The sequence below is a fragment of the Haliotis cracherodii genome, unplaced genomic scaffold (genome assembly GCF_022045235.1).
Source record: "Haliotis cracherodii isolate W230 unplaced genomic scaffold, xgHalCrac1.p SCAF_11, whole genome shotgun sequence".
Taxonomy (NCBI): Eukaryota; Metazoa; Mollusca; class Gastropoda; order Lepetellida; family Haliotidae; genus Haliotis; species Haliotis cracherodii.
Window position 1 is genome coordinate 41102736 of NW_027266266.1, and position 15091 is coordinate 41117826.

General features: G+C 42.8%; 1 protein-coding gene across 1 annotated transcript; it reads right to left on the minus strand.

The window, feature by feature from the left end:
* Positions 1–11657, minus strand: LOC139455806 (D-beta-hydroxybutyrate dehydrogenase-like). Its single transcript, XM_071237355.1, has 9 exons — positions 11325–11657; positions 7532–7685; positions 6701–6825; positions 5862–5984; positions 4987–5090; positions 3210–3282; positions 2091–2152; positions 1648–1698; positions 1–454 (listed from the first exon to the last, which is right to left on the minus strand). The coding sequence occupies exons 1-9, from the start codon at positions 11329–11331 to the stop codon at positions 362–364; spliced, it is 792 nt and encodes a 263-aa protein (XP_071093456.1). The 5' UTR covers positions 11332–11657; the 3' UTR covers positions 1–361.
* Positions 11658–15091: the final 3434 nt, after the last annotated feature.

Here is a 15091-nt window from a genome sequence, read left to right on the forward strand (position 1 = left end):
ACTACTTACAGTGTATCTCATTGACTACCGGGACTACTTTCAGTCTATCTCATTGACTGCAGGAACTACTTCAGTCTATCTCATTGACTGCAGGAACTACTTCAGTCTATCTCATTGACTGCCGGAACTACTTTCAGTCTATCTCATTGACTGCCGGAACTACTTTCAGTCCATCTCATTGACTGCCGGAACTGACATTTGGATTTTGACAAGAAAATTCGAACATCTTGTATTCATGTGATCTTCACACATCACTAAAACCATGTCCGCCCCATCTCCGCATAAACCACTCGAAGAGAGAACTTTTTCCCAGAGAATTCCTATTTGGAGTGAACAAAGTCGTTTCTATGACAACGACAATTCACTGCGCGGTCCATCCTCCGTCCACAACGAGTGAAGCTCCGGTCATTTGGTCAGCCGCGGAGGAACACAGAAACGCTGCCATTTCACCGATCTGTCAAAATAAAGGTTTCTTATAAATTTGAAAGGACTATGAATCGAATTATGCTTTTGATGTGACTGAAAATTGAAAGGACTGTTGTTAAATTTCATTATGACTTTTAACCAAATGTAATATTTGACGAAAAAAAGAGCAAATTTATTGATTTTCAAAGACAAGATGTCTAGGACACCTATCAGCAGTTGTGTATTATGAAGTCCAAGACATATGTGTCGAAGTCCAAGACATATTTTCACTCGAGTGAGTGAGTGAGTGAGTGAGTGAGTTGGGTTTAACGCCGCTTTTAACAGTATTACAGTTATATCGCGGGGTGTCAGCTTAATGTGGGAGGAAAGCCCGAAGTGATGCAGGTCTCAGACGTTTATCACTTCGGTGAAACCCACGAGCACGGGTATGGTGCTGACAAACCTAGAAACATAATCGGGGCGAACGGGGATTCGAACCCACAATCATAGGTTTCTGGTGTGCCCAAGGGACGCGGCGCCTTAGACGACTTGGGTACCCGTGCGACCCACCTGTATGAAGTAACTTCAGACACAGCATATGAATACAACACTCGAGTTAGGAAATGTTCCATTCTTTTCATTAAAGTTAACCGATTCAGTTATGTGTCAAAACGTACGATGTTTGATTACAGAAATCTCTACATAAACCTAATTGTGACGTCAGCCAAGGCGTTTATTGAGCAGATACTGAGCAGGTCGATCTTGTGGAGCTAATTAAAAACAGGTCATGTTACAAGTTCATCCGTTCAGTTTATCGCATCAATATGATTAATAATCGTTTTAGCAAACGAATCCTTAAGAAGAGTCAGGAATACTGTCACTGAATAATGGCATTGGCATCATAATAGATGACCTTGACCTTGACTTTACCCTTATGATACCCTTTTGACAGTGGCCAATTGTTCATCCCAGGAATCTGGTGCTACCCGCACAAACATGTCAAAATACTGCCTGTTTATATACGTAGGACAGGTATGCTCCTACACGATAATCAGTTCTCCTCGATCTTAGTTGATTAAATTATTACATTTTCTTAAAAATGCAACCAAAAATTCTATCCAAGCCTTTTCCCGGCACAGTGCGATATTTACATGTTTAACTTCCTCAGTCTGCTTACACTGTGTGTATTTGAACCCAAATCCAATAGGAAATTATTTTAATTTCAAAAAATAAGATACTTACATGTTCCAGCTTGACAGGCTGTCTGGAAGCATGGACGCTGACAATTTGAGCCTGAAATAATAAGAAAGTTTTTTTAAACTTTTTATATCTATCCAATTTGGGTAAGTGCAGTATATCTATCCCAGATATTAGCTTCAGGGCAGGGCGCGCATGTAATGATGTTGGGAGGCCTCGGAATCTTGTTAGAGAGTAGCTTTTTGTTCACTACTTCAAAAAATAAAAAAATATATTCTAAAAGGAGGAGCCAAAAATTTCATAATTTTACACAACTTATTTTTTCGGTACATTCAACATGACCATCGAACATAATAGAACAGATTAATACACTCTGGATTGTCGAGGATGAGTTCTAGCTGAGATGACCTATTTGGGTTGGGACGATGCCGAGTTCGAATGAACAAGCACTTTAAATTGATCTATTTCGGCCCTGTAAATTGTCATACCTTTGCTTGCTCTAATGTGATTCCCTGGTCTCGAGATCTATCCTCTGCCTGCTTTATAAACACTGGAAGTACACAAACATATGTTTTTTGGACATCAGTGTAGTGTACACTCATTTAAAGCTTTACCCAGTTGGAAACTAAGTAGGGATACGAATTTATGGATGAACAACTTCTTTATTACAATTAAGAGCGACGTTTCGGTGTAGGTTCTAACACCATTATCACGTTGGTTGGTTAGCTTGCTGTTTAACGCCGCACTCAGCAAAATTCTAGCTATATGACGGCGGTCTGTAAATAATCGAGTCTGGACCAGACAATCCAGCGATTGACATCATGAGCATCGATCCAAGCAATTGGGATCGATGACATGCATCAACCAAGTCAGCGAGCCTGAACACCCGATCCCGTTAGTTGCCTTTTACGACAAGCATAGTCACCTTTTACGGCAAGCACGGGTTGCTGAAGACCTATTCTACCCCGGAATCTTCACGGGTCTCTAACACCATTATCAAGCAAGTGACTGCCAGAGGAAAACACTTTTCTCGCGACATGGCTCGTATCAAATAGTCTGCTGTTCAAAAACAAGTGTTTGCTTCTTGTTCGACTTATTAAGATATCATTTGAGTTTTCTGGAACATATTGCACATAATTACTGTGAGCCGGAACAATGGCAATGTCCCATACAACAATCACGGTTTGTTTGTTGTGGGTTTGTTGAGGCCGCACTCAGCAATGTTCTAGCTCTTTGATGGCAGTCTCTCAATAGGCAATCCAGTGATTGACATCATGAGCATCGATCTACGCAATTGGGATACAAGACGTGCATCAATCAAGTCAGCGAGCCTTACCACCTGATCCCGTTAGTCGCCTTTTACGACAAGCATAGTCGCCTTTTACGGCAAGTATGGGTTGCTGAAGACCTATTCTAACCCGGAATCTTGCAGGCTCGGAGCCCTGTCTTGGATCCTGGAAGTCCAAGAACGCATTGATGGCTCACGAGTACCTGGAGAAATCTGACAAGAGTGGGTTGCTGAGAACCAAGTCTGACCCGGATGGTCACCGGTACATCATTCATGTGTGTTGTGATATGAAGATTATACTCGAAGCTTCATTACTTACACGGTGTTTCAACATAACCAGGACAAATGGCGTTACACGTGACACCGGAACCAGCCGTCTCTATGGCAACCGTCTGCGTAAAGGAGAATAGACATAGAGCAGAACAGTGAATTAATGAATGAATTAGAGCAGTGTTTGAAAGTATTTGGAGGCAACCAATACACCGGCATTGCACCGAGACCACAGAAATAATTATACACCACCATACACCGAGGTTTGCCAGTACGTGTGAGGGATGTGATGGATGGTGAGAAGGCGATGGTGAGACTTCGCTCGGCAGTAAATGCGTTCCGTCTTCCCGAGACAAGGGCGTTAACTGACTTTATATACCTCCGGTGACGTCATCCTATTGTTCTCCAGTCGGGTTAAATCTCATAAACATTATTCAAGTCATATTTGCTATATAATGTGTTGTAATATCCCAGGGATTTTATATAATGTCCTGGGTATTTTATGAATATAACTTCCGTTCAGATTGTAACATGTACTGAAATGTAAAATCAAATGACAAACGTTTTCTTTATATTTCCAAGAATCGAACTCGCAACCTTCATATCTATAGCCCAGTGAGTGTACCACAAGGCTACAGAGGTGTTCATAAGCTGCACTACTTTTTAGAATGTCCTGTTCAAGATTCGTACGCCAGCAACAGATATTTTACGCCCGTTTCCTAAGGTTCATGGAAAGTATGTTCGAAACATAAAAAATGTTGAAAAATGTTGTTTTAATGTTCAAAATCGGTTTTTAAGTAAAATAAAAAAACTTCCCCTCGTGTTGTTATGATATTTAAAACCCTTTGGTTTTTCCGAGGGATGCGGGTTTTAAATATCATAACAACTCTCGAACGTGTTTTATCCTATACCTAAGTCCAGTTTTCACCCTTGCCGAACCAGGCTGGAGTGTCCAGGCTCGGTCGTAGCGCCACCAGTGGTTATTACGAGTTATGTCCCTTCTATGTCCCTCCTACGGACCAATCAGATTTCATCTCGCATATCAAACGACAAGCTTCTCAAACAAAATGGCGGCGCCCAGTCAAAACGATCTGATCGATAATCAAGATCTATTAAACGGGTCTTACGCCGCGAGGTGCATAAAAACATTTAAGCACCTTGACTAAAAACATGAAAAGATTTGCCAAATATCTGTCGATGTTTAGTTGGCGGTACACATGTTTTGCAAATCCTGCAGTCGACCGAAATCTGCATGTTGAAATCCACGTTGTAGTGAGTGAGTGAGTTGGGTTTAACGCCACTTTTAACAGTATTCCAGTTATATCGCGGCGTGTCAGCTTAATGTGGGAGGAAAGCCCGAAGTGATGCAGGACTCTGACGTTTACCACTTCGGTGAAACCCACGATCACGGGTATGGTGCTGACAAACCTAGAAACATAATCGGGGCAAACCGTGATTCGAGCCATCATAGGTTTCTGGCGTGCCCAAGGGACGCAACTCTGCACAGCGAATCGCGGCGCCTTAGACGACTGGGCGACCCGTGCCCCCATCCACGTTGTAGGCCGGCTGTCTACTTCGTTATGCAATTTTGACTTAACTATGCATAGACTCGTTAGTCCAGCCAAAATGTAACTTTGGAATTCCAGCCAGGGTGGACTCTGGACTATTATAGTCAGTAAACTCACTTACATCGGGAAGATAATGTGTTCATGATATGACATATACCACTGTATTACGGTAAATACCGTACGACGTCATATCGGGTTCTAGATTTAAAGCTTCAATAGATTTATAATAACAAAGTCCCTGTTGTTATCAGCCATTACCTTAGTAAGTCCTATGATGCCATGTTTTGCGGAGACGTACGCTGATTTGTTGGCTGAAGCCACGTGACCATGGCACGAAGACATGTTGATGATGCGCCCCCATCCTGAAGCAAGGATAATTTTGTAACAGAAATATTCATTGTTTATATATCAGCTACCGTTTATGTTGGCTAACGAAACATTCTTCATTCGAGACCAATACTGATTTATCAGACGCCAATATCAAAGGCTCCGACGTGACAGTTTTACGCGACGAACTCTTTTGCAGTTTGTTTGGGGTGACGTGAGGTGAAATGGGGTTTTACGTCGTGTTCAAGATTATTGCGAGTGCGTGCGTGCGTGCGTGCGTGCGTGCGTGTGTGTGTGTGTGTGTGTGCTTGTGTTAGTGCTTATAGTGTTAGTGCTGAGATACCATGCCGCAGTTTAACATGAATACCCGACTCAGACACGGTATACCGACTCCGAGCCGACCAGTCCTTGTTTTAGCCTCTTAATGTCGAAGGCCAGGCAGGGTAACAACAAGTACGTCCTTTATCCTTTGGTATGATGCGGCTGGGGATCGAACCCCCATCACGGTCATAACGTGTATTAACGGGGGACTAGGTTTCAGTGCCTGGACCCTGTTTCCTGTCAGTCTTAATGTAGACTTCAAAAACAGAAACTTATATGAAAGTGTCTTATTATGATAATTAACTGAGAGACCGATCTACATCATAGAGTTTACGGTCGCACAGCGCAGATTATGAATGACTTGAATCTCACATGCCATGACTGTCATTAGTCTCCCCTGTGCTATGTTATTAGTGAGACGCTCAGATTCTCGTTTGAAAAGCGCATGGAGAGAGCTGATCTCTTTGACCTTTTCGAGTACCGACCCTTGGCTCTCATGTGCGGCAGGAACATCTGGGTCAGGTGGAACGGCGCTGTCAGCATCACCGCAATCATGGAATCCCACTTCTCAGTCGGGAAACTCTCAACAGGGCACACATGCTGGAACCCTGCAAGGAGAACGTAGTCAACACCATCAGCGGCTTGGCGGTAGTCTTGCGCCATGTGTGAGTGAGTGAGTTGGGTTTAACGCCGCTTTTAACATTATTCCAGTCATATCACGGCGTGTCAGCTGGGAGGAAAGCCCGAAGTGATGCAGGTCTCAGACGTTTACCACTTCGGTGAAACCCACGAGCCTCGGTTTGGTGCTGACAAACCTAGAAACCTAATCGGGGCGAACTGGGATTCGAACCCACAATCATAGGTTTCTGGCGTGCCCAAGGGACGCAACTCTGCACAGCGAATCGCGGCGCCTTAGACGACTGAGCCACCTTTAACTTTATCATAATACACCATCATATTGAATAGCATATAACGAAACTGTTGATCTGTACCAGTTTGTAAACACATGTAAGACAAATCGATACTCGATCGATGCATCGCCAATACCTCGCTGGTTTATATACAATACCTTGAGGTAGGATATTTACACACACACACACACACACACACACACACACACACATACATACATACATACATATAGCTGGTTTGTATACAATACCTTGATGTAGGATATTTGCACATACATAGGTTTGTTTTCTGTTTTTAACAGAGGTGTCTTGTGAATATGGAAAGGGTACATTACTGTTGAAACAATAGCGAGCACTGACATGCTGCTTCACACAATAGAAGTGTGTTCAGTCAGTGGCAAATATTCAAATACCTGCGTTATTTACCAGAATGTCCACTCCCCTAGGGTAGAGTTTAATGACATCGCCGTGTAGTTTCTGTATCTCGCTCAGCTTCGCGAGATTTTCCCCTGAAAAATGTGTGTCAACCCCGTGTTGCCTGTAACACAAAATGTTTGTTTGTTTGTTAGTTGTGACACGCCAAACTCGGCAATGTTGCAGCTATATGACGGCGTTGTTATAAATCGAGTCCAAACAATCCAGTGATTGATATTTATTGTTTTCGATAAAATCCCAGCACACGCCCCCACCCCTCACGCGCATACTGGAGGGCAATTATAGCATCGTTTACGACGTAGAAATAGTCGTTAATAGTTCCAATGTGTTTATCAATACACAGGCTGAATGATTTTGTTCGTTTGTTGTTTAACGCCGCACTCAGCAATATTCCAGCTATATGACGGCAGTCTGCAAATAATCGAGTCTGGACCAGACGATCCAGTGATTAATATCATGAGCATCGATCCAAGCAATTGGGATCGATGACATGCATCAACCAAGTCAGCGAGCCTGACCACCCGATCCCGTTAGTCGCCTTTTACGACAAGCATAGACGCCGTTTACGGCAAGCATGGGTTGCTGAAGACCTATTCCACCCCGGAATCTTCACGGGTCCCACGCAATATGGGATACGATAACATGCATCAACCAAGTCAGCGAGCCTTACCACCTGATACCGTCAGATCCCGTTAGTCAACTCTTCCGACAAGCATGGATCGCCTTTTACAGCAAGCATGCAGTAGACCTATTCGACCCCACAGGGTAAAAGAAGATGAGTTATCCCCCCTTTGATTCACGACTCGTACTTCACAAAGTCCTCCTTGATTTCCGCGAACAGCTTCGCATCCCCAAGTCCATTCACGACGATGCTGCAACCCCTCCTGGCCAGACTGTGCGCGATGCCCAGGCCTATGCCACTTGTTGCACCTGTTACCAAGGCAACAAGACCTTTCAGAGAACCTGGAAATGAAACAAACAATAACAGTGGAACTTGTTTTTGATAAATGAGGTTTCAACTATCCTTTGACATGGATAAAGAACATGAACCCGAGCTTTCACTGACAGTAAAAAAAAAAGAGCTTTGGTTTCTGTGGAATCTATCAATGGGCGTCAGGATATCCAGCATAATAAGCGAACAATTACGAAAGCCTATTTGGGTCAAAACTGAAATATGGAAAGGACACGAAAAGATATTCGTCATAACGGAAAAAAAGATTCGTTATTACGAAAAAAAGATACGTTATAGCGTAAATAACGAATCTTTTATCCGTTATAACGAAATTATTTCCGTGATAACGAATCTCTTTTTCCGATTTTTTTTCCGTTATAAGGAATTTATTATTGTAATAACGAATCTTTTTTTCCGTTATAACGAAATTATTTCCGTAATAACGAATCTTTTTTTGCCGTTATAACGAATTTGTTTTCAAAATAACGAATCTTTTTTTCCATTATAATGAAAATATTTCCGTAATAACTAATCTTTTTATTCCGTTATAACGAATTTCTTTTCGTGTCTTTTCAATTTTGACCATAATAGGCTTTCGTAAACAATATATTGTCGGGGGGAAATAACCTCTGGTTGTTGAAATATATTAATAGTGTTATGATTGAGTGAATCTGGGACCGGCAAACCAGCCCCTGGAATCACGATCAACTATTCTCACGACCATTCGGAGTTACTCGGCTTATTCCGATTAAAAGGGGCGGTCGGGTAGCCTTGAGGTTAAAGCGTTCGCTCGTCACGCCGAAGACCCGGATTCGATTGCCGACATGGGTACTATGTGTGAAGCTCATTTCTGGTTTCCCCCGCCGCGATATTGCTGGAATATTGCTTAAAGCGACGTAAAACCATACTCACTCACACTCACTTTTCCGATAATACCTTCGTGCAGCAATGGAGTTGTGATGTTGTAAGTGTTTCAAGGTAAACCGCTCGTCTGCCGATTCCACGGCATATACTTCGTGCAACATGACATTTTGAGAAAAGCTTTTTATGGTGAATAGAAATTAGGTATACATTTGATGTATTATTTTAGATAATGTGGTGTAATGTGATAGTCACGTGAACTAGTAAACTAGTGAATCAAATTTCAAAAGGATTTCTCTTGAGCGAGATGACCTATGGAATTAATGTAAGTTAAAGTTTTCCCGTCAGCAATATTTCAACCATATTTTGACTTGACAGAGTAATGCACTTATATTTTCTAAAATCATGTCATCAAAGGACAGAATAACAAGCAGTAACACCACAGATCCATATTCAATACAAGTTTGAAAAGAATACCAAGAACAGACGATTAAACAACAACACAATATAAAACTCGGGCTATAGGTCGCTAGTTACCAAAACTAGGCCACCTTACTGGGAGACTTACGTTACCTCTACTAGTGAGTGAGTGAGTGAGTATGGTTTTACGCCGCTTTTAGCAATATTCCAGCAACATCACGGCGGGGGACACCAAAAATGGGGCTTCACACATTGTACCCATGTCGGGAATCGAACCCAGGTCTTCGGCGTGACGAGCGAACACTTTAACCACTAGGCTACCCGACCGCCCCGGTACCTCTACTACCTGGGCCCAGTTCCACAAAGCGACCTTAGCACTAAGTCGATCGTAACTCCCATTCTTTAACACTGACTTACGACAGTTGTGGCGTTAAGATCGCTTTGTGTAACGGGGCACTGCACGGTACATGAACCACGTAACGCCAGCAGGATTTACACTATCCATCTGGGTGCTGACGATTGTTTGCAAGCCAATTGTTTGCTGTTACTGTAAGCCGAGTGACGCAAAACATCTCTCAAAAGTGTTGTATCTGGAATTGTCAGTTGAGTGACAAGTATCAGTTTAAACTTTATTCATATTAATACACAATGCCATTTAGAAAGTGGTCAAATGTAACTAATGTTATATTTGGGATAACACTTTCTTAGTAAAGTACAGATTCTACTACTTTTTGGGGTTGAGTCCCGTCCGGGATATAACATTAGTTACATCTGACCACTTTCTAAATGGCATTGTGTATTCATAGCTTTCGGCCATGGGAGCCGTGCCAATTTACACTTGTCAGGGGGGTACTCAAAGTACGTGATCTAGACTACCAGTTGTTGGACTTCCATTTTTGTGGAAGCCTCGGTGGCTGAGTGGGTTAGATCGCTGACTTAGTGTGCTGGCGATTAGGAGCCTCACCCTCGCAGGTGGGGATTCGATTCTCGGACGGGACTCAACCCAAAAAAGTACTAGAATCTGTACTTTACTAAGAAAGTGTAATCCCATATGTAACATTAGTTTTATTCATGTTATTGTATTTATTGCTATATCGGGAACCTGATGCCACACGTACCTTCACTGCCAGTGGCCATCTTGTCAACTCCTATATAAGGCGGAGCGTGCGTGTTACACTAACGGAGTCAGTCGGTGATATATAACGCGCGGTTAACTTCTTGTATGTGATTGGATGTTGTGGTAACGAGATCAACATGCGATGTGGCCAAAGTCCTTCCTGAGGTGATCACACCAACTGGTCACTTGGCGGAACAGTAAATGACCCATAGTTTGAACAAATATCGACAGTTGGGTTACCAGTTGGCTAGCCTTTTTGATAGTATGACCGAAAGGTGTTGACTATGGTAGATATAATTAAACTAGCTTTCTGCAATATGCAGAGAGAATGTATTTTTAGAATAACATTTTCAGCCACAAATTAAGACCATTTACAAAGGTTCTTAATTTGTTTCTGTGTGAATATAAGTCTGTCACATAAACAACCCGTCAGTGTGTTTTTTAACGCTGCACTCAGCAATATTGCAGCTTTTTCACCTTGGACTTTAACCAAACGAGTATGCACAGACCATCCAGTGATTGATATTGTGAACAACGATCCATCCGTGCCCCCTGACCAATGTACAGATACAGTAGAACACGGATATAACGAACACGGATATAGCGAACAAACGGATACAACGAACTGTTAAAAAATCCCCGATTTATCTCCTGTATAAGTCATTGCTGCAATTACGTGTATGGTGTTTTATTGTATCCAAGATGGCGGACGTCTCAGAGTGAAAACGTATACAACGAAGAACGGATATAACGAACTGATTTCTCTGGTCCCTTGCAGTTCGTTATATCCATGTCCTACTGTATATAACAATTTCATCCTCTATCAATGCTATCATGATATCACGGCGAATGATTATTCAATTCTAAACAAAACAAGTGATTGATATTGCAAGCAACGCCCACGCCGTCGGAGTTCGATAACATGCAATAACTAACCGACCCTGTCAACGGACCTGACCAGTCGGTAAGGTAAAACATTAGGAAAAATCCTAACCTGGATCCCAGACGGGTGGGACGAAGCATGGAAATAAAATTGATGGCATCTGTCAAATATTTCCTCTGAATCCCGGTGATTGAAACCGGATACTCAATAATAGCTATACCATTAGAGACAGGCGAGTATCATGTCGCCATATGGTATCAAGCGTCGTATCAAGTTGCCTATATATTTCACTGTTCAGCAATGGAGTATGGAGATGCTGCACGTTGATGTACATGGATGTAGGGGGATGGTTTGACATTCAGCACTTACCTGGCATGCTGCTGTCTATAGATAACTTTGAAGCACGGCTATATATATCTACGGGAGTTCCACCATCATAGAATGCGGCCACTGGTGAGGACGGGAATTGCGATCCACCAAGCCGGAACGGATGGCCTTGTTATTATTTTACACAGTCCTTGTTGTGTTGAGGTCCGGGAAAGTAGGTCGTATCCAGACAAACTGACGTATACGCGTAATCCAAGCAGAGAATATGTGTTTGACCCAGTTGGTGATAAACTGATCTTAGCAGGGGTCGAAAGCAGACTTGCTGCGGCTTTTCCACATTAGTGTGCTGTTGAGGGTTAGCAGGTGTCGGCTTCTATTTTTGCATGACTATTCGGTTGTACTCGATAGTTTCCGTGTGTGACGAGTGTTCTGAAAGAAATCCAAGTTTGGTAATAGTGAGTGAGTATTGCTTTACGCCGCTTATAGAAATATTCCAGCAATATCACAGCGTTGGGAGCCATAAATAAGCTTCGCACATTGTACCCAAGTGGGGAATCAAACCCGGACCTTCGGCGTGACGAGCTAACGCCTTAACCAGTTGGATACCTCAACGCCCAAATATGGCTGGAAATAAAGATGTAGTTTCATTGCGTTTATTAACAGATTCACAGTTCGTGACTTCATTCTTGAGTGAGAGAGTGAGTTGGAAATAAAATCAGTTTTAGTCATATAAAATCCCTGGGATTATTTATATTGTCAAAGCACAGGACCATGTAACAATAAAAATAACAAAAAGTCGCAAAAAAAATCATCGACGAGGCCTTGCCTTTGGCTTCGTCTATGATTTTTTTGCGACTTTTCATATTTTTATTGTTACATGGTCCTGTGGTCAAAGCGATCTTTACTATCGGCTGAATATAATGGTTTTGTTCCTCTAACTTTATTTCTATTCCAGAATTTTCAATTTTGAGTGAGTGAGTTGGGTTTAAAGCCACTTTTAACAGTACTCCAGTTATATCGCGGCGTGTCAGCTTAATTTGGGAAGAAAGCCCAAGTGATGCAGGTCTCAGACGTTTACCACTTCGGTGAAACCCACGAGCACGGGTATGGTGCTGACAAACCTAGAAACATAATCGGGGCGAACCGGGATTCGAACCCACAATCATAGGTTTCCGGCGTGCCCAAGGGACGCAACTCTGCACAGCGAATCGCGGCCCCTTTAGACGACTGGGCCACCCGTGCCCCCTTCCAATTTTGAAGGTCGGCGGATTCGTAAACTAAGCAAACCAAAATGTAAGACCTTGTGTATATTCTTGTATATTTAGAGCCGCACTCATCAATATTTCAGCTACAGGTGGCCTGTAAATAATCAAATCTGGACCAGACAAACCACTGATCGAATTAATTGCCCACATAGTCCAGCAATGTACCTACAATGGCAATGCCGGTCTTTTTTAGTATTAACAGCAATACGTTTGGGGCAGTTATCAATTGTTGATGTCGTGTTGTAATACAGTACAGTAATAATTTTTTAATAACTTTATTTTGACATTTCAACGGAAATTTCTGGTGCCACATTTGTTAGTCACAATATCAAGTCTATACAGAGCTGATTCATCCAGAAGATGCAAAGAAGCGGTTATCACGCCCGTATATTATCATCATTTTAATTCTGGTTCAAGTGTATAAGGCCCCTCTACGTGGTTTAGTGGATAGAGCATCTGCCCGGACCGGAAGGTCTGTTGGTTCGATCCCTGCGTCTTACCAAAAGACGTTAAAGGGTGGTTGCCCTGTCTAGCGCTGAGCATTCGGATGCTAAAACAGGGACTGGTGGGCTCGAGATCTGTTTTCACTTCCTCTGCGAGGGGTATCCATTTGAGTGAGTGAGTGAGTATGGGTTAACGCCGCTTTTAGCAATATTCCAGCAATATCACAGCGGGGGACACCAGAAATGGGCTTCACACATTGTACCCATGTTTGGAATCGAACCCGGGTCTTCGGCGTGACGAGCGAATGCTTTAACCACTAGGCTACCCGACCGCCCATTTATCCATTTGAAACTAGCATGGTATCTCAGTGGGCTAGAACTCATTAGGACTAGTACACAGACAGACAGTCACAAGCAAAATCTAATACCCAGAATCACAAGTCTATACAGAGCTACTTCACCCAGGGGATGCAAAGGGTTCGATCCCCGCGTCATACCAAAAGACGTCAAAAGGTGGTATTTGTTGCTACACTGCCTGTCGCTGGGCATTCAGAGGCTAAAACGAGCTGGTCGGCTCGAGTCTGTTTTCACTGTCTGAGAGAGGTATGCATGTTGAACTGCCAATGGTATCTCATCGGGTTTGAACTCAGACAGACACAGACTAGTACACAGACAAGCATATTCTGATACCCAGAATAACAAGGATGGCTAAGCTTAAAATATAACCTCACAATAACAATATTGCTTTCGTGTATGTATGTTCAACACAAAGAATCCCATTGTATACCATGCATTGGCAATCAGTACCTTCCACAACACATATAAAAATATTGTGAGTATGACTGTCTGATGCTTTTCAGAATTTTCACAGATTGTGAGTGAGTGTGTTAGTGTGATTTTACGCCACTTATAGCAATATTCCAGCAATATCACCGTGGGGGACGCCACAAATGGGCTTCACACATTGTACCCATGTCGGGAATCGAACCCGGGACTTTGTCGTGACGAGCGAACGCTTTAACCACTTGGCTACCCGGACGCCCCATCACAGACGGTACCATTGTAGGGAATCAAACACAGGCCATCAGATCATGAGCAAAAACTTTGACCACTAGACTACACCAATCCCAACCGGGGGATGAGGTACTTGAAGCATGTGACATAACTGCAATATCTTGTGTAACCTGTGTGCTTGAATCCCTAATGCACATGCAATTTATGCAGAATTCTTAACTTTGACAACTGAACAGTGCAGATTTCAGGAATTGTACCACCAAAAGAGCTAAAGAATGTAGTTTTAGAATAAGATTTTTAGAAAACTGACTGAGTTGGGTTTAACGCCGCTTTTAACTTTATTCCAGTTATATCACGGCATGTCAGCTTAATGATGGAGGAAAGCCTGAAGTGATGCAGGTCTGAGACGTTTACCACTTCAGTGAAACCCACAAGCACGGTGCTGACAAACCTAGAAACATAATCGGTGCGAACCCACAATCATAGGTTTCTGGCGTGCCCATGGGACGCAACTCTGCACAGCAAATCGCGGCGCCATAGACGACTTGTCCACCCGTGCCTCCATTTTTAGAAAAAAATAAAGATCATTTCCAAAGGTTTTTATTGCAGCTATATCACTGTGGCCTGCATACAAACGAATATGCATCAGACTATCCAGTGATTGATATTGTGAACAACGATCCACACCGTTGGGGTACAATGACACACTATCAACCAAGTCACCGAGCCTGACCTACCAATCCATTTTGTTGCCTCTTACTCCCAGCATTGTCTTCTTCGCCCGATTCCAACGCAGAATCCCCACAGTGGTATCAGCTGCTTACCTTAGAGTGAGTGAAAATGTTTTTACGCTGCGTTTAGCTATATTAAAGCAATATCACTGAGGCGGACACCAGAAATGGACTTCACACATTGTACCCATGTCGGAATCTAACCCGGGTCTTTGGCGTGACGAGCGAACGCTTAAACCACTAGGCTACCTGACCGCCCCCCTTACCAAAGACAACAAAAAGGACTTGATATTGACGATTTATAGCTTACCTTAGAGTGAGTGAAAATGGTTTTACGCTGCTTTTAGCAATATTCA